This window comes from Bos grunniens, chromosome 13, assembly GCF_055505025.1.
Source record: "Bos grunniens cultivar Pamir isolate PY7600 chromosome 13, Bosgru_T2T1.0, whole genome shotgun sequence".
In the NCBI taxonomy this organism is placed as follows: domain Eukaryota; kingdom Metazoa; phylum Chordata; class Mammalia; order Artiodactyla; family Bovidae; genus Bos; species Bos grunniens.
The window spans coordinates 29,335,272-29,361,893 of NC_141177.1; the positions used below are offsets into that span (position 1 = coordinate 29,335,272).

Sequence of the window (26,622 nt, forward strand, 5' to 3'; positions counted from 1 at the left end):
TGAAGAACGACACTGAACATCTTTTCACGTTCTTATAGGCCATCTGGTATATCTTCTCCAGAGAGATGTCTACTTAAATCCTTTGCCCATTTCTTAGTTGGGTCGTTTGTCTGTTTGCCATTGAGCTGCGAGTCCTTCATGTATTCTGGATACCAGATCTCCATCAGATATCTGATGTGCAAATATTTTCTCCCATCCTGTGGGTTATCTTTTCACTCTCTAAGGAGACAGTTCAAATAGTGCCCTTGGACGCATAGAAGTTTTCCTTTCATTTCTTATGCTTTTGGTGTCATATCTAAGAAACCAGTCTCAGAGGCTGACTTCCTACCGCATGAAGTCAGGTGAAGTAAGCACTTACCGTCTTCTCCAGTCACTTCTGAGCCTGCGTTCAGCGCTGGGCATGTGTGGCCTCATGGAGCCCCCAGTGTGTGGAGGTCCTTCCCCAATTCCTCCCCATCTCCTGCCCTCCCCCAATAATTCGGAGCTTCTCAGAGAGGAGGGGGCTGTGGGGAAGTGCTGTCTGTTCAGGCCGCGCTCCTTCCCTAACCTTGCAACCACTGGCAGTGCTGTGACTTTGGTGTCAATAGTGGGTGGGACTATTGTCAATGGGGGGGCGGGGGAGCATTTCTGTTCTTCTTTACACTCTTTTGCATTTAAAAGAAGCAGTCATTTGAAGTTCTCACAGTGAAAGACAGGTATACATATACACACAAAAGTAGGCTGCAACCTGGGAAAGAAAACATCTTTAAAAAAACAAGCCAAGCCATGTGAGGGACCAGGCCAGTGTTCAGCCTGTAGTAAAGGCCAGTCAATGCCAAAAGTCCACTGGATCCCTGGTCCTTGGGAAGGGCTGCAGGAACCTCAGCCTCTCAGGCAGCCTGTGCCCGGCCCAAACTTTCAGGATAGCTCAGGAAGCACCGCTGGATACTGCATGGCCACTGTGACCCCAGTGATGGGGTGGGTGGTGCAGGCTGGGCAGCACAGACTTGGCTCTGCCACCTACCTGCATGGGGGTCACTGAACCCCGATCCCACAAGTGCAAGGCAGCGTCGGTGCTATGAGGGGACAGCTCGGGAGCACTGGTGACAGCCTGGCCCAGGGCCTATAGACTGCTGGCCCTGATGTGCCATAGGAGCTGGGCCTCTGCAAACATCTAAGCGGTTCTCAGCACAGACTTGAATTCCCCAACAGGAGACAAATACCCAGTGGGGCTTCGCTCCAACACCGCGGGCCCAGGCCAGGGGTCCCATGGGTCCGTGTGGGGCCCACACGGGGGCTATCTGGACGCACCTGGATCAGACCTGCTGCGGGGTTCCGCCTCTTCTCAAAGTGCTTCTGACGGTGCTGCTCTTGAACTTTCAGGGCAAAGCCAGACCCCAAAATGCCCTGCAAGTCACTGGGGTCAGACAGCACCCAGGGACCAGAGCCCCCCCCACCTTGCCTGCACACTCCGGGCTCCGCCTTCTCGCCCCCACCCCCAGCCCCTAGTCACCAGGAGACAGACTGGGGGGCTTCATCCTCACAGGAGCTTGGCAGGGCCCACTCTGAACACACCTGGGCACAAAGGTTGCCGTCCTCCCATTCTGTCTACACTACAATGAGCCGGGGGTGAGGCCCAGGGTCTCAGAGAAGACCACCCAGACAGCAGCACCACCAGCTCCCCCATGTCCTGCACAGCTGCAGTTGGAGGGCTAACAGGGCCCCCATGCCTTCTGCAGGAGACCTGCCAGAGACGTGTCATCCACAGCACCGCTCCTGGCCACAGGGACCCAACTGGTCAATCCCAGGGCTAGGAGGCGCTGATGGGGACCCACAGATGCAGTGAGAGGGGAGCCCTGCCCTGCCCCATGTGACCCCAAGGAGAGAAGTGGTCACCGAGGAGGCCAGACTCTGTCCCCCGCAAAGGCAGGAAGGGCAGGACTCACAGCAGGAAGAGCGAAGAAGGAGACACCGATGAGGGTGAAGGTCGCTGCCAGGAGCCTCCCGTTCCAGGTCTGAGGGTACTTGTCCCCGTAGCCAATGGTTGTTAGGGTGATCTGTGAACAGAGAGCCTACACTCAGGCAGACCTGGCAGGAGCCAGGGCCCTCTCTGAGGCCTCAGGGCAGCTGGACAGACCCATGCCCCACGCTGCCTACATGGGGCCCGTGAGGCAGGGGTCACCACCAGCCACCCTTCCCCGCTCAAGAACCAAAATGAAACTCTCCAACAGGGCGTGGGGTGGGGGGGCGGGGTGTTCAGCCTCCACTCTCATTTTACACCTGAATTGGGCAGGACAGGTTCACCCAGGAGGGCCGAGCTCCAGCCGGACGGGCAGCCGGGAGGCTCCGACAAAGCCGGAGCCTGACAGGTGATAGGGCCAAGGGACCCTCTGAGGATGCTCAGGGGTCATCTGGGGGCCTTTGGAGGGGGGCCTTGTGAGCTGAGGCCAGAGATGGAGGGGCCCAGCTGCCAGGAGGGGCATGGAATTGGGGCACCTCCACACACATGGTCTCACGAACTTCTCCCTCAGAAGGTCATGCAGTCCCAAAACAAGGGCAGACTTGGGGACATGGGGGGATTGCTAAGGCTTCGGCCCTCGGGGCCAGCATTCAAGGCCAGTGTTAACGGCCAGCATTCGGGAGGCCAGCTTGACAGCAAGGTGGTGGGGGGACTCCCCCAGTGCCCATGAGGCCCCTCCAAGGACCACCGGCCCACAGAGCAGAACAAGGGGATCTCAGGTGGAACGGTTCCCAAGAATGATGGGGCGGAGCCAATCTCATCCCATCACAGAGCAGAGTGAAACTTTAAAGTCTGCAGTTCACAGAGAAGGGACTTCCCTGGAGGTCTCTTGGTCAAGACTCAGCAATAAAAGTGCCGAGGGCCCAAGTTCAGTCTCTGGTCGGGAACTAAGACCCCCACACGCCAAGAAACATGGCCGAAAATGAAACACTAAAATAAAAATAAAGTTCACAGAGGAAACCCCCGGTGTAGGTGGGGAATACCCAGAAGGGGTTGCCCGTCTGAGTGTCCAGCACCCCCAGAAGAGCTCACAAAGGAGGGGCACTCCGGCCCCCACCTGGAGGCGTCCATGGAAACAGACAAGGAGGAGGTCCTGGCTCGAGCAATCGGGGTCAAGGTCTGCAGGGCCCTTTGGAGGGTGGCCCAGGAAGCCTTTTCTCAGAAGAGGCCATTGCACCAGGTGACAGGAGAGGGGCCCTCAAGGGGCCCAGGAGGTAGGTGGCCATGAGCATGGGCCAAAAGTTTACCAGCTCTGGACGGAGTCCCCCTCGTCAGGAGCAGCCTGGGAGGTTGAGTCAGGGGGGTCTAGCTCCCCTTTTCAAACTCTGCTCCATCAACATGACAGGCAGCACCGCCCCTCCCCCTCCATCACAGAGATCACACAGGTTGGTCAGGGAAGAAGGAACCGGCCATGGCCGGGTACAGGCTCCGAGGGCCAGGCTTCTTGCCACCCCACATAGACCAGTGCATCCCCCACCACGGCCCATCTGGGACGCCACCTCCACATGGCATTCTGGTCAGAAGCAGCCAGCCGATGGCCCCAGAAAGATGTCTCCAGCCAGGTTAGGCAGGATAACTGGGGCACACCGTGGGGAGGAGTGGGGGGATCTCAGACCATGGGCAGGAGGGACCCCAAGGCAGGCCACGCCCGGCGAGCACGTCCTTGGTGAAGGTCCCTCTCCTTGGCCCCAGAGGCCAGACACTCACCAGGCCCCACCAGAGTGCGTCCGCGTAGGTATCAAAGTGATCGTTCTCCCCCTTCTCTGCCAAGTACACCAGAAATGAGGCCAGGATGAGGCAGAGGAAGCCGATGTACCAAGCAGTGACCAACTCCTGAAAGAGATGGCCACGTCACAGCGGCCAAATTGGCGCCCAGCCCAACCTGCCCAGGAGTACAGGGCCCCATCTGACTGGACGTTCGCTGAGCTCTGGGTCCCCTGGGCTTCCGGGGCAGGTACGCCTCCCGAGAGCCGGCTGCAGAGTCCCCGGGAGCCCCAAGCCTGGGCAGACAGGAGAGGCAGCTGGTTTTCCAGCCCCAGCCCCAGCCCTGGGTGGTCCCACACCTGTGTACCTCACCCCTAGAGGATGGCAGGCAGGGATGGCCCAGAACCGCATCCACCCAGGAAAGGAGTGGTCCTGAATGGCTGTTAGGCAGGCAGGCTGGAGAATGTTCCCTGAGGCTGAGGGACACTTCCACTTTGTCTTGTTAACCAAGGCCCAGCCTCGGGGCCTCAGACAAGAAGGACAGTGGGGAGGAGGCTGGGGGCCAATAAGCCCACCCACCAGCAGGATGGCCTCTCCGCACAGCCTGGCAGGGTGGGATCTGGGCTTGTGGAACTCCTGGGAACACAGGGTGGGGATTGGGAAGGACCTGGGACTGCAGCCACCTCGCAGGTCCCACAGCCCGTGGCCACCACGAGCCTCAGTCTAATGCGCAGGTGACTGGGGGATGGGCACTAATCTAGTACACCCAACACCATGGAGCCAGCCGGTTCTGGGCCTGGCAGAAAAGCTGGGGAGACGAGGTCAAGGGTCAAGTCATGGGAAGACACCCAGAGGAAAAGAGAGGCTGTGTCATGCCCGGCCAGCCCTCCCCACCCTGGCCTGGCACCCTCACCTTGCTGTGCGCATAGACCACGGAGCCCAGCAGCTTCCAGGTGCCGCCCCGCCGGTCCATTCGGATCATGCGCAGGATCTGCAGGAAGCGCAGGCTCCGGAGCGCCGATGTGGCGAACACATTGCCCTGGGAACCGGCAGCCAGCACCGCGATGGACGCGATGAGCACCATGATGTCTGCGGGAGACGGCGGAGCTGGGGGGCGGGCCCTCTGCTGCAGAAGGGCGGCCCCCACCAGGGCTCCGGAAGGATGGACAGATGAACGCACACAAAGTACCAGCATGGCGTGGTTCCGCAGTCCACCCAGCCCAACCCGTCCCTAGGCACGGCCACCCGGCACCTCATTGCCCTGCACTCAGGCCGCATCAACCACGGGCTCTGCTGCCAAGAGGGCAGGTGGGAAGAAACTTTCAGAAAAAGCTGGTCCTGCATTTGTGCCTGCCCACCTATCCCCACCGGGCCTCACCAATCACACAGAAGGGCTTCCGGGCAAACTTGAGCCGCCCTCTCCAGCCGCGGTACCGACAACAGCAACCCGCAGCCCAGATCCGCACGAAGTACTCCACACCGAACACCACGATGGTCACGATTTCCTGCGGGTGACGCTGCAGCTGAGCCACTACACTGGATGGGGGGCTGTCCTGTGTAACTGGTGTGGGGCCCCCGTCCTGTGTTGCTGGTGTGGGGCCCCGTTCTGTGTAGCCGGTATCAGTGCGGGTCCCTGTCCTGCGTAGCCAGTGTGGGGTCCCCATCCTGCGTCGCTGGTGTAGGGCCCTGTTCTGTGTAGCCAGTATGAGTGTGGGGTCCCCGTCCTGTGTAGCCAGTGTGGGGTCCCTGTCCTGTGTAGCCAGTGTGGGGCCCCCATCCTGTGTAGCTGGTGTGGGGTCCCATCCTGTGTAGCTGACGTGCATTCAGGACACAGAGGGTACAGCTGATGGAGGGTCTCAGGTAATTGTCAAGTTGGGGGTGCTCCCAGGCCTGGGGCAGCCCCAGGACACAGGGCAGGGGGGAGGAGGACTCCCCAGAGGTGCATCTGGATGCAGGATCAGCCTCCCTGCAGCCCTGCCTCCCATCACTAACAGCAACATACAAATTACCCTGCAGTTGCCATGGCGCCCACCCCTACCCATCACAGGAGTGCTGTGAGCTTCACAACCCCCACCCCACACCCACATCTGCAGGGAAACACCCCACACTCCGAGGTGGAGGGGGCCACCCAAGCCCGCAGGCTCCAGTGAGAACGGAAGGTGGGAAAGGGCAAAGGGACAGCGGAGGCGGGGGCTGTCAGGTGCTGTGATGACACAGGGTGGGGGGCAGGCCGGGAACAGGGTGCTGGGGTGTTGTGGGGAGGGGCCAGTGGAGGCTGAGGAAGCTGCAATATCACCGTCAGGAGGGGAGGCTGGGAGGAACCGAAGGGCTACCAAGAAGAACAGTGGGTGCCATGAGGGTGGGGGTCCCTGCCAGTGGGGGACCTGGAGGGTCAGACCAACAGGATCAAGGACAGGCTGCCGCCCGCGGCCTCGAGTGCCATCAAGCCCTCCGCGCCATCCTGCGGGACCCACCAGGATGTAGAGCGCGCCCTCAGAGCTCTTCTCGTACTCCTTGATGGTGGAGAACACGGACAGCACAAGGCAGGAGAAGACCAGCAGGAACCTAGGGATCGAGCAGAGGGCGGTCAGCCAGGCCGGGCGCCCAGAGCAGGGGACACCCCCCAGGGCTCCATGGCGATGACCAGCCTCATCTGCTCTCCAGGACACCCACCACGTGTCCCTTGTCTGTCTGCTCCCAAAGCTCTCAGAGCAAACAAGGGGCACTGCCTCCTGGGTCACTGGGCAAATGAGAACTGAGCAAATGCCACAGTCTACCCTCAAGCAAGGCACCCAGGCATGGTCCCCCATCCCTGTCTACAACTGTCCTTGCCAGGCTCACAGGCAAACACTTCCTGTCCCCTAGTTCACACCGGCTTCACCCATGCCGTCCAGCATCCTTGACCACCAGAACATGCCTGCAGGCAGTGTTGGGAGTGGGCACAGAGAACTAGTCAATTTCCAGAACCAGGAACCGCTGGGCAGTAGGCGTCCAGCCAAAGGGGACAGGGTGGGGCTGAGATCCCAGGGAGCAGAGCCCCTGAGGGCTGCTGATGGGGGTCTAGGGCTCCTGAGGTGCTCTCCCACTTTACCACCACCTGGGAAACCCCAGGCATCCAGCTCCACCGTCCCTGGGCATCAAGACCACTGGCTTCTTTGGTGGCAGAGGTGGGGTGGGGAATGAGACCCTCAGAGCCAACGCCACATAGTCCAAACCCAGCCTGGCCACGGCGACAGTGATGTGGGCCCGGCCTGCCCAGTCTGGCCAGAATCACCGAGGGGGTGCTCAGCGCCAAGGCCTACTGAGCCTCAGTCAGATCCAGGGGTACCTCCGGTGGTCCTGCCCACATGCCCGGAAGAGGCCTGGCAACAAGGCCCAGAGAGACACAGGCCACCCCGCTTACAGGGCTGACCCAGCCCTTCCTCAGAGCATGGCCTCCTGAAGACAGCTCCATCATCGCCCCTGGCCCCATCCGTGTCCCTGGCTCCATCATCACCCCCAGCTCTATCTGAAGGCCGCTGGCACAGACAAAAGGCATGCAGGGAAACGGTCACATTTCAAAACCGCAATTAATTTCCTTTGTTCATTAGCCAATTTATTCAATTAGCTGAGCCCAGGGACAAAAATGTCCAGATGTCTCATGTGCCTTATATCCATAAATCTCTGCCCACAGTATCCTCCCCTCAACTCTGCTGTTGAGAAGGAACCCACATGCCCAGAGAGGGTCTGCCAGGGTTGGAGGAGATCCCAGGGCAGTGGGTCAGGATGCCAAGGCCTGTGTGGTGGGAGAGACTGAGGTTGGTCGCCCACTTCAGAAGGGGCACTGGGACCCAGCTCAGCTCAGTACCGGGACTTGGGAGCTGGGGGGACACACGACCCGGTGGGCTTCCCTGGGGAGGTGTCCATCACACTGCAGGGTGAAGAGCTGGTGGGGCCAACAGAGAAGGGAAGGTGTTCCTGACAGAGGGAAGAGTAAGTGGAGTGGCCCTGGAGTGGGTAAGGGGTAGACAGTGAGACCGAGACCCAGCAGAGGGTGAGTCTGACCAGACTAGAGATCGGGGTGTCCAGGGTGCCTGACATCATTCTTGTCTGCTGGGGAGGCAGGGCCCAGTGCCATACCCACAGATGCCAGCTCCTTGTGCTGCATAAGAACACTCCTCTAGAGAACAAAGAAAAGGCCAGGACTCTGGGTGACCAGGCCCTCTCTGCCTGGCTTCCTCGAGGTGGCTCTGCCAGCATCTCAGAACATTCCAGAATGTCCCACTCTTCCTAGCAGACAGAGGCCAGGCTGTCAGGAGCCCCACCAGCAGCTCAGGAGACAAACCTGCAGCCCAAGGTGGGAACCTCACAGCGTTCCTCCCCTCTCCCCCAGAAAGTGCCGGCCACACTCCCAGTTTTGTTTCTGATGTTTTGGGACAGATGGCCACAGATGGCACCACCAGGGGGTGCAGGGGAGGCAGCGGGACGGACGCTTGGAAAAAGGCTGGCACGCCCACTCGGCAACGAGGAGGAAGCAGAGGAGGGTAGCAGATGCCCCCAGGGAGCAAGCACCCCTTACTCTGTGCTGCCAGGTCCAGGTGAGGCCCCCACAGATCCAGAGGGACACCTCCAAAGTGCAGTGGTGCCCCCACAGTCCTTGGCCACTCGCAGGCAGCTGGCTGATGGAAGTCACTTACTCCAGGCCTCTCCCGTCTGCGGGCACCTCAGTGACTGGTGGCCATCCCCACCCAGCACCCAGCTGCAGCCTGGCACCTGAGACTTCCATCGCCCATGCCCATCTATAGACAGGGAGGCAGAGGCCCCACAAGCCCAGGAGGGGGCTCTGCCTCTGGCCTCCTGGCTTCAGACACTGCATCCTTGGTGACAAGGGGCACTTCAATGGGGCCTGGCCCCCCACTGGAGCTGGTGGGGGTGGGAGGCTAGCTCAGACGCAGGTGCTGCCCTCCCACAGGACAACACGGGTGACCACCCCTAGCCCTGTGGCCATTGCAAGGTGCCCACTGCAGTTATGCTGGGGCCTTGGGCACTGAGGCATCCTGGAGATGCTGGGGAATCTGAGCCAGGCAGAGCCTCTCTTGCCTTCATGACCTGGGTTCTGGCCTCCGGCAGACTCCTCGGAGCTGGCAGCTGTGTCTCAGAAGAACTCCCTCTGCCCCGCTGCTCCTCAAGAGAGGAGTTGCAGAGGTGCGGGGCAGACACTGCCAACAATGCTGGGGCCCTGGGAGGCCAGCTGTGTGCTGGGCACTGACCCTCAGGCCCCAGAGTCTGTTTCCTCCCGGACAGACCGGTGAGCGGGTCCACCCCACCCCACGCACGCTGGGAGACCAGCCCCTCTGCTGCAAGGTTCAGCTTAATGCCCAGTACCATCCTGCACCTCTCCTTGCCACCTGACCAAGGCCCCAGACCCTGGGGGAGGGGAGTCTTCACGCCCTCCAGCCCAGGAACTATCCAGGCTGCAGGGAAAGAAAGGAGCGGTGGCAGGAGGTATCCACAAAGGCAGTACGTGGTGGCTAATTATGATAATGAATTCAATGTCAGGATGCTTCTCCTTGGCAGCAGTTGCCATGGAGACAAGCATCTCGAGCAGTTGGTCCCCAGCCCCAGACTCCAGGGGCTGTGATGGGGGGCAGGCAGGGGGGCGGGGCAGGCAGGCACAGCGGACCTTGCTCACCACCTGGAGAGTGAGCATCAGCCAGAACCACCACAGCCCAGGTGCACAGCCGGGCCTGCACCACCCAGAGCACCCAGTCTACCAGCGGCCATGGCGGGGGGTCAGGGTGGGGCTGGCCCCAGCCCTGCAGGATCCAAAGCAGCAGGAGAGACCTCCACCAGATGGCAGGAGGGACTTCCATGGCCTAAGCTCTGAGCAGAGATGGACCCCTCTTTTGAAATAGGTCCTGAGTGCAGGGGTCTGACGACAGAGAGGAGGGGCAGGCAGGAGATGACGGGAGGGACTGAGGGTGCTGGAGGCTTGGGCGTCAGCCAGAGGAGCCCCACAGCCAAGGCTGACAACACCCATTGAGGCAGGGAGCCCACAGCTGTGCCCGCAGGCCCTGGGTGCCCATGTGTGTGGTCTGCCTGCCCCTGTGCTCTGGGGAGGGACAGCCCCCACTTCCGGAAGGAGACCCCACTGCCTCCGGTTCTTCCCTCCTGCCTCCTTCCCCCATCTGACTTCAGGGAATATTTCTCTTCTGGCAAAACATGACTAAGCCTCTGCCACCTCATCCCACGTCACTGTTGGGAGGGCACCAGGGTGGGGGCCGTGGTGCAGGCAGGGACGGCCCCCCTAAGGTTGTCCCCGCAACCCAGACTCCCCCCTCTCCAAAGACTGAGTCAAAAGGTAGCTGGGATTACTTGCCTTATTCTACATATTTAATGAGATAGGTGTACATGCTCAGTTATGTCTGACCCTGTGTGACCCCATAGACTACAGCTTGCCAGGCTCCTCTGTCCATGGGATTCTCCAGGCAAGAATACTGGAGTGGGTTGCCATGCCCTCCTCCAGGGGATCTTCCTGACTCGGGGATCGAACCCACATCTCTTACGTCTCCTGCACTGGCAGGGGCATTCTTTACCACAAGTGCCACCTGGGAAGCCCTTAATGAGATAAACCTCTCATAAGCAGGTGGCAGGATTGGGAGGAAAAATAGTCGTGTTGCTATCACCCATTTGCTCGCCCCCAGGCCCCAGAGCTGGGAGAGGAGAGTGGGAAGGGGTCACTGACATCGAGCCCCACCCCCAGGCTGGAATTCACAGCATGTCTGCTATGCTCCAGGCACCCAACAACTGACAGACGGGGAAAGTGTGTGTCCATTTTACAGATGAGAGCACAGAAGGAGCACAGAGGCTGTGAAGCTGCTCACTGCAACCATGGGGGCCAAGCCTGAGCTCCCCTTCCACTGGCGGGGTCCCCAGAATAACGTCCATTCTGATAAGACTGTGCCTCCCTGGGGGCCGGGTGACCCAGGAGCCAGGAGAGACCGGGGGAGGGGGAGCCACCAGTGTGAGGTCCCTGGGGAACCTCCCGTTGCCTCGTCCTTCAGGACTGCAGCCGGCGCCGCAGCCTGGAATCTAATTTCACTGCCTAATAAACTGCTCTGCCTCCAGGATCCACTGCCACGTCCAATCTCTGGGAGCGACAGGAAGCCTGGATTCCTGACGGCGGTTCAAGGTGCAAAGCAGATGCAGGGAACCACTCGTCATCCTGCCAGGATCAGAGGGAGCTGGAGGTTCCATGCAGACCTCTTCCCTGGAGCCTGGGCCACCAATGGGGCAGCACCCAGTCTACTGCAGCCCAGCCAGGCCAATCAAGCCTGCTGCCAGGAGAACAGAAGACACTTGGAGACACCACCTGAACCTAAGGCCATGGCAGTGAAGGAGGTGGGCCCTGGGAACCTTGCAAACAGCATGAGCTCAATCAGTGCCTTGGACCTGACAGGCTCTGACCCAGAAATCTCAGACCCTGGGAAGGTTCAGCTTCAGACTCAGCATTCAAGGCCTCTACAAATGACCTTGGCCTCCCTTGTTCTGGCCCCCAACGCCTTCCCCTGCTCCCTGCTGGACCAGAGGTCACTCCACATCCACAGCAACCCCCACATCCAGCCCTCTCTCTCCCAACACCCAGGGCAGGAAGGCGTGCTCGGGGGACCCCTTATGCTCCCACTGGCCAGTACCTCGGATGGCTCTTGTCCTCCAAAGCCTCGGCCACAGGGAGAATCTGGTGAATGTCTGGTCCTACCCTTCCCACGCACCAGTCCCCTGACCACGCACCAGTCAGAAGCCCCAGGTTCCAAGGGACCCCCCAGTACCCCCAAAAGAGTAGACATCTGTGGTGAAGCCCCAGGGGCTCCGGGAGCTACAGGAAGGGCTCTCCCCTGGGGCCAGGCCAGACAGGAGGACCCCTGGGGCCCTGGCAGGAAACCCACTGGCTCAGCACCCACAGAGACCACTTCCCCAGCCCCTCCCATCTCGTCCCCAAGATGGCCACTGCACGTGGGATCACTCTCCAGTAGTCACCTGTCTGCACCCAGAGCCAGCACTGACAAAGGCTCACCCGAGTGCCCTCCTCCATCCCACGTCAAACAGGTTTGGGGGTATTTTTTGTTTGTGTGTTTATTTTAGCCACACTGCATGCAGGATCTTAGTTCCCTGCCCAGGGGTTGAACCTGTGCCCCTTGCAGTGGAAGCTTGCAATCTTAACCACTGGACGGCCTTGGAATTTCCCCTCCATCCCCCATCAGAGTCCACCCGCAGCCAGCCTGCACACATGGATGGGTCCCCTCGTCATCCCCAGCCTCCTCAGACACAACAGTCCCCACCAGGCTCACAGCCCCCGTGAGGGGTCCTCCCTGCCAAGACCCCATCTCAGGCCTGCTCCACCAGACTCTTCCATCTCTCTGTCCCCCATTCCCACTACCCGACACCCTACCAAGACACCTGGAGGAGTGCCCATCTCCTCCCGCCAGCTTCCCTGCTCCAGGGCCTTTGCACGCTCTCCTCTACTGCCCAGCACTCTCTGCTGCATCCCCAGTGCAGGGCTACCCCCGTCCTCACGCCCAGGTGCCATGCTCAGCATCACCTTCTGCAAGAGGCCCCCAGCTCCCTCCAGTTTCTCTCCTGGCGCCCCCAATCATCCTGGTGCTAGCTCTCTTCACCTGCTCTGCTCATCTGTCCCCTCAGTGTGCAGCCAGAACCCGCACACGGAGTGGGCCCACATCCTGACAAAGGGCAAGGTCAGTTCCAGCCCACAGCCTCCATCAGACAAGGCTCGATAGTGCAGACCCGCCAGACAGTTTGGGAGTAAGGAGGCAAGAAGGGGCCACGGACAGAGGCCCAAGGGACCCAGAGGCTTCTGAAGGCAGAGGGTGGGGGTCGTGGGACCAGGAGAGTACGGCACACCCCAGGGAGCCTGGCCACACATGAGTTCACAGGCAGCAAACGCACTCATTAAAAACAGGAAATGTTTGCGTGTGTCCACACAGAGCCATGAACTCAAGTGTTCACAGCAGCTCCAGACACCCCAAACTGAGGGGGACACCCCACAGGTCATCAGCAGATGCACAGTGGGCAACTGGCCCCTCTGCAGTGGAACATGCTCAGCCTTTAAGGGGAGCAAAACACTGACCCAGGTCACAACCTGGATGAACCTTAACACATGACACTCAGTGAAGGAAGCCAGATGCGAAAGTCACACAGTATGTGATCCACTCCCATGAAATGTCCAGAACAGGAGCTACGGCCCCAGGGGCTGGAGGTGGGGAGACAGACTGGATGGGCTCAGGTGTCTTAGAGGGGGACAAACACGTCCCAAGACCAGAGACAGCTGGTGGCTGCCCCTCACTGTGAACCCAAAAAACGCCCACAATTGGCCACTTTGGAATGACTAATTGTACATTCTGTGAGTTTCACCTCGATTACAGAAGAAAGACGGGCAGGTTGTCAGGCTCTGAAGAAGCAAGTGAAGCCCCATCCACATGCTTGTGCCCAGGCCAGCCTTCTCACCTGGGTCTCAGCTTCCCTCTGAGAAAGTCTCAGATAGCCCACCCCTCCCCACACACTGCTTCCCACACCCCTGCCAGCAGGGAACCTGACCCATCCTTAGAGGAAAGACACTGCTCTGAGGCCTCTGGGGACAAGAAGGGCCCCAGCCTCCCCTAGAGAAGCCTCAGCATCCACTCGCAGGGAGCAGGCAGCCACTAGCTGGTTGATTTCCTCAGTCGTGGGAGAGGGTCCCCTCCAGGTGTGTGTTCTTCCATGGTTTTCACTGAGTTCTGTCCTCGTAAGGCCTGGACTCCCCCAGGCCCGGCTCACTCTGGGGGCCCCGTCTGGAGGTGTGTCCCCCGGGCCTGCCACACACTCCCCCAACACAGGCACCTTTGGGGAACTGCCCTAATCAGGCGGTCAGCATGGCTGACTCTGGCCCCTACAGGTCCCACAGCCCCGCCACATGGAAGCCTGGGCAGGAGTGGGGTGGGGACGGGTCCCCCAAGGGCACACTGCTGTGGACAGGCTTCTGGGCTCAGAACACAGTGCAGATACCAGCTTTCGGGGGAGAGGGGCTCCCCCAATGAGGGGGTCAGTTTGGACTACACCCCTGGTATCCAACATCCCCTTTGTGAGCACAGGAGCCACTCGGGGCTCAGGGCACCCCAACCACTGTTCTCCTGACTCAGGATCTCTCATAGAGTCACCCCCTACCCACTGCCCCCAGGTTGACGGGACGGCCAGGTTTGCTCCCCCAGACTCTTCCTGAAGACCCTCCAAGCAGCTCTCAGGCTGGTCCTCCCACCACACTCCCACGGCTCCCAGCTCACTGGTCCTTTACAGACACCCCCAGTGTCCTCTCAGCCTGCACTTCACGCCTCCAGCAATGGAGGGCTCACCCTCGGGCAGGACCTCATTTTAACAAGCCCCCTCCTGGGTCCCTCCCCAGGCCAGCACCCAGAGCCACTAAGGGCGCAGGGTAAGGGATTGGGGACAGGGCCACGTTTTGCCCCACTCCGGAGAGATGGGGAGCCTTGATGACAGAGACAAAGTCCAACATTTGCCCAACTGAGGCTTGTCTGACTCCACGGGTAAATCCCCACTGCGCACGGTCAGTGTGGAGGAGGGTGACAGAGTCTGAATCTGATCTCCTTTGAGAAACACAGATGCTCGGAAACAGATCAGGAATGACAAACGCGCCTCCTCGGGTTTTCTGCACCTTCTCCGTCTCCTACAGTGGACGTGTGCAGTATTCAGAATCAGAAAGGATAGAAAGAAAGCACCATAAACAGGTGCTTCTCTAAGAGGCCGCCAGCCCCCTCTCTCAGACCACGCGGTGCTGTCTGCCCACTGCATTGCCTGAAACACTGGGTTTCCATCCAGAAGATATTAATTCAGCTCTCAGCTAATTAAACTGCAGATTGGAGAGAACCATCTTGGAGAACGTTAACCAAGGAGGAAAGAGCACTCTAAGCACAAACAGCTGAATCTGGAGACAGAAGCAAGTGGTCCAGACAAAGGGTGCCCATGCGTCTGCCCCAGGAGCCCCTTCCCCGCGCCAGCCACTCGTGGACAAAGCCCCCGTTCTCCATGGTCCTGCACGGAGTTCACAGGGAGAAACAGCCAAGGGTTCCTGATCAGGACCACGGCCAGCGCCCTGCCCAGCCCTCCAATCACACAGGACCCAGCCTCCCATCCCGACCCCAACAACCCCCCACCAGAGGCTGAGCTCTAAACACTCCCACTTCTTGTTCCTCCAGTGAAAGTCAGAACCCTGCATCAGACCCTGCCCTCCTACTGGAGGGCCGTCCAGGTACTGCCACTACATCCTACATCAAGGCTCCGTCTCCCCCGTGGATATGGCCCAGCAGGACTGGCAGTCCCTTAGGGCCCTGCTTGCAGGAACAGAAACAGATCAGCAGGTGCTTGCCCAGGCTCCCCCCACTTCTGCACCCCCCATGACCCCACTTCCTTCCCCAAAGCCTGGGATCCCAGGAGAAACTGGCCTTTTCCTCAGACAAACCTTTCAAGTATTTTTTCAAGCGTTAAATGGAAAAGCAAACTCAAGAGTTCTAAGCTCTCTAGTTGGGTCAAGACTGAGGCTCCAAGGAGGGAAGGGGGGCCAGACAGGACCTAGAGGAGGAAGGGGCCTGGGTAGGGGCCGCACGCAGCAGACTGCCAGGAACAGCCTGGGAGCTGAGACCTGCCACCACCGCTGATGGCCAAGGGATAGCTCAGGACAGTTTCCAACAACTCCTCATAGGACTTTCTGGAGCAAACATGTTCTGCACGGTTACAAAATTATTCCAGGTAATCCAAAAAAAAAATAAACAACTAATTGTATTCAAGACAGATAGCAGGCAGAGCCTAAGAACACTCAGATCTGGGCACATCCTGAGGGTGAAGGTCAGACTCAGGGATGGAAGCTGGAACACACCCAACCTCCCATTTCAACTGAGTGAAGCCACCATAGCCTCTACAAGGAGCTGCTGGGAAAGGCCTGCGCATCTGGTGTCCCCTTCCTTTGGCCAATCCCAGATGCTGGGCAGTGGGACCAAGACTCTGGGCAGCTGGTGGCCAAGGAGAAGTGAGAGTCCCCTCGCAGGCAGACCTTCCTCAGACCAGGGGTCTCACCATGTCCTTGGACCTGCTAGAGAAGCCGAGGGCCCTGACCATCACCTGCCTGGCTGAGTGCTTGTGGCCCCACTCACCAGTACATGGCCTTGGATCTGTTCATGAGACAGGCTCACCTGGGCTCGCACCCCAGTGTCATGACACCTGACAAACGCCCTGTTCTCCCTCCAAGGGGCATCATCCTGCCTGTTCCCAGGGGAACCCCTTTCCGTGGTAGAACACACACTTCCCACACCCAGGCCTTCACAACTGGGAACTCTGGGGCCCGCCACCCCCACAGGCTCTGACTGGGCTGCAGAGAAAGCCACCCAAACTCAGAGCAAATTGGGGGATGTGGGCTGCGGCTCTGCAGCAACCCCTCAGGAGGATCAAGGGCCCTGGAGACCCAAGCGTCCCCAGCCCGGCTTCCTCATGCATGAATGGAAAGCTTGGTGCTGCCCAGCTTCAAACAACAGACTTCAGCCTCTAACTCCAGACCATTTGTGTTCAAAACAGCCCCCAGACCACCTACCTCCAACTCTGGCCAAGGCTGTCCTGATTCACGTGAGGAACAGACAGCCTTTAGAAATAGTCATCTCTGTCCCAGACCCCTCCCGCACACACCCACGTCACCGAGAGAGGTCTCGGGGTTCACCGTCACCCCACCAGCTCTCAGGGAAGTGAGAACATTCACTGGGCAATGGCAGCCCGCAAAAGTGGAGGGAGGGGGGCAGCTTTGTCCAACCCTCCCCCACGTGGAAGGCGGAGTCCCCGGGGGACAATGCAGGACTGCAGGCCCCTCTTCTTTCCACCTCAGCTCTCACCAAACTGGTGCAGCCTTTCTGGCCAGGTGGGCTGCAGCCGGGAGGGCACAGGTGAGGCCTGGTTCCCGGGGCTGCAGAGCTGTCAGAAAGCACAGCCGGGCACCTGGGGCAGTGCCACCTGGAGGTGGGCTCCTCCTGGTGGCCTGCATGGCGCTAAGTCACCATACAGCAGCTCATCGGCACATAGCCCACAGGGAAACCTGAAGTCCCCTTTATGGTCTAGGTCCACGGCTACAACCTGTCCACCGTGGTGCTTTTCAAACCAAAACCGTGTGGCTTCCTCACTTGGAGGTACCAGGTGCTAGGACCACTTAGCGATGAAAGGAAGACCTCCCCCAGCACCTGGACAGTGGCAGAACAAGCGAGGTCCTTTAGGGGATGGCCAGTCCCCCTGGACAAACATGCAGCATCAGACCGGGCCCCGGGTCTAATCGTGCGGCCACGTTCATAGCGGCCCTGAACCCCTGTCCAGACCAGCCCCTGGCCAATGGGACTGAGAACATGCCAGACTGGGCTAAGGGCTGGGCTGAGGGCGGATGGCCCAGGGTGCTGTCCCAGACGCACCCACCTCCATCTGCCTAGAATTCCTCCTGCGGAGCAACTCATGATGCAGCCAAGACCCCGTGACCGTCACACACGTCGGGCGCTGTGTTGAGTGATTCACAGGAGACAAGCCCAGAGCCATGTCCCCACGTCACAGACACAGACACGCAGGGCCCTGCTCCAGAAGTGGCTGTGGGGGCAGGATCCCTACCAGGCTCGCCTGGAGCCCCCATCCCCACCGCCCACCCGCCTTCACCCACACATGTCCTCTGAACCATCACTGGTTACAACCTCAGGCTGCGCCTAAGAGGGGTATGGGGACGATGAGGTGACATCTGGTACTAATACATGTGCCCACCCAGGAAAGAGCCTGCATTTATACTCAAGAATGTTTTCAGTGACCCGCCTACCAGCTAACCCAGCAGCACAGTTTGTAGTAATGAGGTATCGGACACGGACCAACGTCCCTCACACGCTTCACCCCTGGAAGGGCAGCAGCTTCCAGTGACCCTCCCTGGCCCCGCCCCCTGCCCCCCTCTCCGTCCTCCTCACGCGCCCGCCTCGGTATGGAGGCTCAGCCCTCCGCATGGTCTCTTCCACCTCCCCGGCCCTCAGCACCTCCCATGAAAGGCCCAGAGTACCCTCAGTCCCCTGGACCCTGTTCTTTCTCCAGTGGGTTCAGAACCCCACTCCCAAGGGTAGGGGCAGCCTGGTGGGCTCACTAGGAGGGACTCAGAAGGTATTGTGAGCAACAGCCAGAAGCAGAAGCGGCCTCTGCTTAGCCGGAGCGCTGGGATTAACAGAGTCTGAGCATTCATTGACTGACTCAAACAAACAGGGGAAGACATCCCCTTAGACACTCCCTCCACTGCTGAACTCAGTCTATGCTCTCAGAAATGACCCGGTCCCTCTACAGACACTCCAGGGTGAGCCGTTTTCAGGTGCGGTTCCCATTCAACGGTCCCCCCCACCCCACAAGAATCTACGAAAAGACAAGTTGTGAAGTTTGACTTGTACTGATTTCTAACAAAACAGAGGTCTTTCTTTATTCTGATCTGTGAAACTGTCAAGAACAGAGCTTTCAACTGACTGTTACCTTGAAGACAAAGACTGTCTGTGGGGCATCACGGCCCAGTGTAATTAGACACCATGATTAAAAAACATTTCATGGTTGTGGGAGGGAAATCCTACAAGGAGGCCTGAGGTCTCCAGATGAGCGGCCAGAGACAATCAGCCAAGCCCTGGTCTCCCTGGAAACCACAATCCTCCTACCTTCTCACCTTTGGGGAAATTTCCATAAGATTCTCCAACTCTCCAATCAATAGTCACTTCCTCCTCAGGACGGTGGGGGAGTTTGGGAGCTGGAAGGAGCTGAGGACATGGCCATTCAGACTCCAGCCTCCTCTCAAAGCAGAGCCCTGGTCACTCGCCCTGGGCCCACACTCACCCCCAAAGGCAGTCAGGGTGAGGAGAAGAGTGACCAGCCCGTGAGGTCCAGCCTTGCCCACTGAGGACAGACGGATGAGAAGGGGCAGCAGGCAGCCTGCACGTGACCAGATGTGGAGCCAACTGGGTTATCCAAGGCCATGCAGGGGATGAGTATATGGCCCCAAGGTCCCAGACCCCCATCCCGCTGCCCCCAGCCACAGGCCCAAACCGTTGCAGGCCACCAGAGGTCTAGCTGACGCCATCTGAGGATAGAGGAGGCTCGGTGTACCAGCCCAAGAGAAGGCAACTCACAGCAGTGAGCTGGTGAGATAAGCCCTGGCCTCCAGGGGTCAGTCCCTGCCCTGCATTGCCAGCATTTTCCATCTGCCTATTTTAAACACCATTTCATTGGCAACTCCTAGTGGCTTTTGGATGTTGGAAGTTAGCCAATCTGCACCCAAGCTCTGGGCAGAGACCCCTTCTGGTGTGAGTGGGGCAACTCCGGAATTCTACCCCTTGCCTTGGTCTTCCCACCAGTGAAAATGGGGCCACAAAATGAGAAAAACCTGAGACCGGCAGACTGCAGGCCCGCAAGATGTGTGGTTCCTCTCTCCTCCTAACTCAGGCCTCAAGCAGATCCCCCACAACACCAGCCTGCCCGCCCAGGGGAAGGAGTCATGTGGGGAGGGGTCTGACGGCCCAGGGACTGCTCTCCCTCCAGCCCAAGCAGAGGAAGAGACCTCGGGGCTGGGCAAGGTGGCCCGCCCTCCACCTGATCTGAGATCCCTCCATACTCAGGGAAGCCTCCTGCCTTCAGAAGTGTTTCTGGGGCCGCTCCCAGGCAGAGGCAGTGATGGCCATAGCCCCGGGCCTAGAGGCACGTTCAAAGAGACGGCCCCTTCTGCAAAGGGTGGAAGAGAGGGAGACCGGGCTTGGCCTGATGCCCACCAAGCCAGGGGGGCCACAAGGCAGCCGCCTCCTTCCCCTCCTCTGATGCTCAGAGGGTCCGGCACACCCCTGCCTTCCAGAAGCCAGGCTTCGGTGGCAAAAGGCAGAGGAAGGTGGCCTAGGAAGGCAGCGCTGCCCACCCCACCACAATGCTCCCTGCCCCCATGGCTCCCCCAGGCCCAGCTCAGGAGGGGCTTGAACTGGCTTAATTAATGAATCAACAAACCAAACTGAGGAGTGTCGGTCCCTGCTGGGGGGTGGGGGGAGGCTGGCAGTGTGCACAGGGGAGACCACACCCTCGGGACCAGAATGAGGGCAGAAAAGGTCTCCTGAGACTGATGGCCTGGGCCCCAAGGATGCGCGGGGCCTAGGGACAGTGGCGAATTCCATGCTCGGGGACTGGGTGATGGTTGATGAACAAGAGAGGACAGAGATGTCGCTGTTCAGGGAGTATCCCGGGGCCAGGTGAGGGGAGGCCCCAAACAGTTCACCTCCACAGCGCCTTGGGGGCAGGGGCAGCTGGGCCCCTTTACTGCCCCGGAGCCCCCATGCGCTGCAGGCCCACTTGTCCTGACTTAGGGACACTTGAGAAGGAGGCAACAGAGACCCCACTCTGGGAGTGGCTGCCTGGACCCTGGCCCCACACACTATCCCTACAGCTTTGGATGCAGGAAGCACAGACGGCTGACTGCTTCAGGCTGGGCATGGAGGGGCCAATAGAGGGGGCCTGGGAAGCCCTGCCAGCTGGGACCTTAGTGCCAAAGCACAGAAAACCCTCCAGTAGCCCCACTGTAGGTCAAACAGGAGTGGGGGCACCGTGGGCTGTGTCCATGGGTCAGAGGTCACCTCAGGCCAGGACCTGCTGGCCAGAGCCGGCCCCCAGGACCCACTTGAGCCCCAGCCCGGCAGGAGAGAAGACAGGGTTCTTCCAAGGGTGAGGAGCACACCTGGGCACATCCGCCCAGGGGGATTACCAGGGTGGAGCGACCTCCTCAGGGTTGGCAGGGCTGATGCGGTGCCAGGGGAACCTCTGGGGACAGTGCCCAGGAGGTCTCCAGGGCCGTGGTGACCCACTCCTCAGCAGCTGGGCACTTCCCTCCCAGGGTCTTCTCCCCCCTCCCACGGAGGGTCCATACAGAGCATACACTTACAGGGCACAGCACGCTCTTGGGGCACACAGCGCCTGTTCTAGGTGGGCCCTCAGTTGGTAGGAGATGGTTTCCCAGAATCCAGCCCTCACTCCCATCCCAAAATGCCTCTTCTCACAAAATGGCCGAGTCCCAGCCCCAGGCTGGCTGGGATGGGAGACAGTGCCTGCAGGCTCAGAAGCCATGCACACCACCGGCATGGGTGCACACACACACACACACACACACACACAGGCACAAACGCCACACACATGCAAACACCCATGTGCACACGCTGGCCCCTGGCCACCAGCCCTGCCTCAGGAGCCAGGAGGTCCCTGAACACTGGGCCTGGGGACACCGGCAGCCCTTTCAAGGCCAGGGCGGGTGGCTCCAGGATGGTGGCACCCCTTCTCCTGGGGGTCCGCTCTGCCAAGGAAGGGGTCCAGAGCCCAGAATGTGCACAGGGGCCTCAGGCATACACCTGCCCCTCCTGCTGCTGAGAGGGGTCAGGGCTGCGCTGCGTGGAGGGAGAGTGGGGGTTCAGGACAGCTCAGGGATGGGTGCAGGTGCCACGGACAGGACAGCCAGCTAACTGCCCTGGGCCTAGGGCTGGGGAGGAGAGTAAGATTTGGACCCCTCCCCATTTCAGCAATCCAGGCGCTCAGCCTGGACGAAGACCAAGCGGCTTGGGGGGATGGGGAAGGGTAAGCCAGCCCCTCTCCCATTTCCCTTTCTTTGGGGGAACCCATGTAGAGGGGGCCCCCCAGGAGTCCAGATCCAATGGCAGGACGGGCAGCGCTGCGCTTCCTCCCAGGCCGGCCCTTTGTTCCGTACAGCGACCGTGGGGAGGGGCCTCTGGGGCTGAGGAGGGGAAGCTGGGGCGTTGCAAGGCTCCCCATCCTGCGGGGGAGGGGCTGATGCAACCCAACCAGGCCGCGGGAGGGCGGGCGGGGGAGGGGGACAGACGCCCCCGCCCGGACCTGAACGCCGGATCCCAGAACTCCTTTCAACCGTATGTCTCCAAAATCGCTCTCCGACCTCCGTCCCCCGCTTGAACCAAGGGACCCCAGGCACACGGTGTGACCGACGCGGGCGCCCGGACACAGACGGAGGCCCTCGTCCCCTGCAGCTGCGCGCCCGCGGGCCACCAGCGGCCGATTGGCCCGGTGCCCCGAGACCCGCGCCCCCGCCCGGGTGGGCACTCACACGTAGGCGTGGTAGATGAACGCCCAGCCGCGCGGCCGCTCCAGCACGTTGTAGAGGAAATTTTGCAGCTTGCGGTAGAAGGCGTTGCGCTTGGGGGGCTTCCCAGCGCCCGCGCCACCCGCACGCGGCTTGCTCAGGATGCTGCCGCGCTTGGGGGCCTCGGAGCCGGCGATGAGCAGCGCGCCGTCCCGGGTGGAGTCGGGCGCGCCGGGGTCCAGCCCCACGAAGCCCACCTTGAGCTTCTTCTCCCCGCTCGGGCCAGGGTACACGCCACCGTTACGCGACTTCTGCACCATGGTGCCGGGCGGCGCCCGGGCGGGCGCGGGTTCAGCGAGGGCGGCGCGCGAGGGGCGGCGCGGGCCCGAGCCCAGGTCCCCGGCCCGGGAGCCGCATGGCCGAGGCGGCGGCGGCGGCGGCGGTGGCGGCGGTTCCGCGCTCCTGCCGGGCCCGGGCCGCGCGCGGGGACGTTGCGGCCACCTAGCTCCGCGCGCGCCTGGGCGCCTGGCCCGAGGCCGCGCCGGCTCCGCCCGCCGCCTCGCCCCGCCCCCCGTTAACTCCTGCGCCGCTGGGAAGGAAGGGGAGGGGAGGGGAGGGGAGGAGGGGGGAAAGAGATGAGGGAGGACCGGACTGGGCCACTGAGCCCAGCCCTTCCCGCTCCTGCGGCCACGTGTGCCCTGGTGAGGGAATCCGGACCCCTGGTCCCCTCTGGGTGGGCGGAACCAGGCAATCACACCGCCTAACCAGAGCCCCCAGCTCTCCCTGGCCCCAGCTGAATTCTAACCAGCTGACCTGGACTGGACACCTTGGAGCCGGGGAGACAGGAGCTCTTGCCAGGCTCTCTGTTATAAAGCCCAGTCCCCAAGGACCTTGTGCTCCTGGCCTCTAGATGGACCAGGCATTTGGACGGATGCTCTAGACCCCAGGGCCCTGGGTGAGCAGGGAGGCATCTAGGACTTCCTTAGAGGTGGCCTAAACTGGGCCTTGGAGAGCAGATCCAGGAAGGCACACAGCATGGGAAAGGCCGGGTTTGCAGAGACCTCGGGGCAGGAAAAGGGGCGTTGATGGTCAGGAAAGTGAGGCCCAAGACACCCTGGGGGGGCTGAAAGTCCCCAAGGGGCCTGGGCTTTGTTCTGTAGACTCCAAAGGGGCCTGTGGCAGGAGCAGCAATTGGAGAGCCAGCCCCAGGGCAAGACCTAGGCCTCAGGCCACTGGGGACATTGATGCCACGATCCAGGACAAAGGAGGGCAGGCTTGGGACACAGACAGCAGGGTGCCCCTTGGGAGGAGTTGGCAGAGTTAGCAGAGTTGGCTGGCTTCCCCTAGCCATGGATATCCCGGGGAGGGGGGCTCACTCCACAGCCCCCGAGGGTCCCCTGCACACTCAGTGCTGCCAGCTTCTCACCAGCCCCCCAGGAGCCTGCTCTGCACACCCGGGATGTTGATGGCTGCAGGTGGCCCTCCTGACTACATTCAGACTCCTCCCACATGCACTGGGCAGTGTGGGATCCACCAAGTGAACAGCCTGTTGAATAGTTGGCGCTGTCCTCAGCAGTAACTTGGGGCTCCTAAAGCAGCAGGACCCCCTGGGGCCAAGTCACCCGTGTTGTTTGCCCTTTGGGTTCCAAAACCAGTGGCCTGGTTTTGAGGGTTTTTTTTCATTTGGGCAGAAAACATAACGGACAGTGCAGGCACAGTGCTAAGTCATCTAGAATGTGGAAGCGGGGACTGCAGTGCATGCCACGCTCACACCGGTGCACACAAGTGCATGTCAGGGGCCACATACCTGACCCTGCCTCCCTGCCTCTGTGCCTGGTCACTGGCTCCGACTGCTAGCATTAGGTGGGTTCACCCCCACTGAGCCCAGGATGAGGGAAGAGGAGGAGGACCTGGATTACAAAAGGAAAGAAGGGACCACTGCATCATGCATGTATTGGGTCTACTCACCTGGGGGACACTCACGCTCAGTCCTCAGAAACCAGACAAATCACCTGTGACTCAAATCTACATGCTCCACGAGGGCTGACCCAGCCCATTCTGTTGAAGGGGAGGCCTCCCAGACCCCAGGGTTCCACCTGAGCTAGGCACAGTGCCTCCCTGGGGGTGCCCCTCCCTGGGGTTGGATGGGAGAGCAGAGTGGGCTCATGCTTGGGGGGTTCACAGAGGTGCACCTGTGCGGGTGCATCGAGACAGGAGCAAGCTGTGGGCTCTGCGTCCAAGACCCTGGGCAGGAACAGAGGCCAGAGGGGCCCAGCTACCTTTATCACCTCCTGGGGTGCTGAGAGGGAGCACCACCCTCCCAGCTGAAAGGGGACCTGGCTCAAGTGCAGGCCTGAGCTCGCTTGTCTACAGTGGTGTTGGTACCAACAGCTTCACCACATCTCTTGGAGGTTCTGAAAGGTGAACCCTGTGTTGAGGTTTGAAAACCTCTGCTTCTGCTGTTCAGGGCTCCTTCCTGTAATCACCTGTGCTTTCAGTTTTGTGTCTTGCACAAGTAGACTGCACGCTGTCCAGTGTTCCCACCCCTGCCACCCAGACAAAACAGGTCATTGGAAACAGTCAGTTGGGGTGAATTTCATGCAGGCGACAAGAATTCCATTTATTTAAAAATAGATGGGAAAAGCTTTCAGGCTCAAGTCATCTTTGCCAAGACTGCACTGACAGGATCCAGAGAAGAGGAGTGGAAAAATTCAGATGCACACGATGCCCAGCTCCAGTTTGGGGAGAAAGCTTTCTCCTGTACTCTTGAGCAGGGCGCTGTCCTTTCAGCACCACCTCAGAGCCTCCTGAAACCAACGCACACTTTTGCCCTCTCTTGGCTTCCTCCTCCCATCCCCCATATCACTGGTTACACTGAGCTGTCATATTCCCATCAGGGATCTCAGCACACAGGGCTGTGACCCTGTTTCCTGGCCAGGCTCCCCTGCCTTTGGGTGCATCTCATCCACCATCGTGTCCCTCAGAGCCTGGCACACGTGAGGCCTGCACTGGGAGTGGGGACATCACAGCTACCAGTGGCAGAGGCCATCTAGAAGCAGGTCTGGATCATCCCCTCTTTGGGAACCTTTGTGGTGACCCTTCCCATGGCTCAGGTCATGGCCTCAGCATTTCCCAGGAACCCACTTTTCCACTAGCCTAGAGGTGGTGACTCTAGCTTCACAGACTTAACATCAGACAGTGGGGCCTGAAGACATCAGAGCATAGGGGAGTGAGTGGAGAGGAAGCTGGGTTTCCCCTGGCTGTCCATCCTGGCCAAGGGCCATCAGCATCGAGGTCCTGCAGGCCATCCCCAGGGGAGGTGACTGCAGTACCCTGCTGTGGGAGCCCTTTCGGTTGAGCCCCATCTGTTGCTTTGTTGACACCCTGTGGTCACAAAAAATGCATGCCTTGAGGGTTCTTGCATTCAGACCCTGGGTCCATGGCCAGTGACCACATGGACGTGGGGGGTAGACACTGAAAAGCAGAGTTTCCTACTTCACCACCACCCCTTTTCCTCCAGTAGAAAAGGAGCAAGTCCCCTCCCCAACCACAATGCCTTCAGAAAAACAGATGGTTCCTCTGAGGCCCAGAGGGAGAGCTCCACCAGGCCAAGAAGCAAGACTTAATTTGGGAAAATGAGGAGAGACAGGTTCTCAATCACACAACCTGGGCCTGAGCTGCTGTCGTCTCAGCGCCTTGATCTGGGGCAACAGGAAGTCCCTGCCCAGACAGAGTCCAGTCCCCCACCCCCACCCCCACCACTTGCAAGGAATTTTCCGTTATTCAGAGGAAGGGCTGTGTTATTTCTCCAGCTCATGGAAGGAATAAGGAAGTGAGGAAAAGATTCAAGACATGGAAGAACTGATTTTTTTTAAACATCTTACACACTAAAGTCAATATAAATTTAATTTATAGGTTCTTTTTAAAGGGTCAAATCTCTCAACAAGCTTCCCTAGCCCCTGGCAACTCAGCTAATTGCATGCAGGAGCTAACTTGTGTTCCTCCACCACCAGTAACACCTTGATGCCAGGAGTCCACAGTCGCCTGTGACAGCAGGAAAAGATCAGGCAGCAGAGTTGGCCCTGGACACATACAGATGGGCAGAAATCAACATGGAGATTCTGAGAGGGGCTGGTAGGCTGTGCACTTCGTCATCGCCAGCCCATAGTTTCCTTATAAGGCATCTCACATTCCCCTTCTCATGCCTCCAGGCAAACAAGGAGTCTGTAACCCCTGTCCCCATTTAAGTTCATGTGTTCTTGTTTGGAGGTGTGATCCCCTGGGTTCTCTGCGTGTCAAGGCTTCCATGGCAAGTTGATCCCCACTTTCCTCACCATGGGCTTTTCATCTGGGTGATCAACTCGCTCCCCACCCTTCCAGCTCCTCTCCCTGGGCACATGATGCTCCAAGGATGCTCAAGCAGGTGAAGCGGGCTTCAGCATACTGTTCCCTCTGCCAGGAATGCTGTTCCCTCCTTTAGCACCAGAAGGTCCCTGCTTGTGGGTCTCCCCTGAGATGTGACCCCAGCCCCCACTCTCAGCTCTGGTTCACAATTGGAAACTGTGCTACTTATTAGCTCACCTCCTGTTCATCCCCCACCCACCCAGACAGGGAGCGCAAGAAGAGGGCAGTGCCATACTCACATCCCTGTGTGTGGGTGCACACACACAAACACACACACAGCTCTGTGCACACACTCACATCCTCACACACACACACAGAGCCCCGCACACACACACACAGCCCACTGCACACAGCCCAGTGCACA

The 26,622-nt window shown here is 59.9% G+C and overlaps 1 protein-coding gene across 12 annotated transcripts in view; it reads right to left on the reverse strand.

The window, feature by feature from the left end:
- KCNQ2 (potassium voltage-gated channel subfamily Q member 2) overlaps positions 1-22,391 on the reverse strand; it is a 48,708-nt gene extending 26,317 nt beyond the window's left edge. For 9 of the 12 annotated variants that reach the window (XM_086332830.1, XM_086332826.1, XM_086332825.1 and 6 more), the window contains exons 1-7: positions 21,879-22,390; positions 6,178-6,268; positions 5,082-5,208; positions 4,617-4,792; positions 3,707-3,832; positions 1,926-2,036; positions 1,291-1,386 (exon numbers count right to left, since the gene is read on the reverse strand). In XM_086332830.1, coding sequence (XP_086188956.1) covers positions 1,291-1,386; positions 1,926-2,036; positions 3,707-3,832; positions 4,617-4,792; positions 5,082-5,208; positions 6,178-6,268; positions 21,879-22,174 — 1,023 coding nt within the window. In that variant the 5' untranslated portion in view covers positions 22,175-22,390. Of the gene's footprint in view, positions 1-1,290; positions 1,387-1,925; positions 2,037-3,706; positions 3,833-4,616; positions 4,793-5,081; positions 5,209-6,177; positions 6,269-21,878 lie in introns of all 12 variants that reach the window. The other 3 variants (XM_086332832.1, XM_086332820.1, XM_086332831.1) reach the window with 1 other exon arrangement.
- Positions 22,392-26,622: the final 4,231 nt, after the last annotated feature.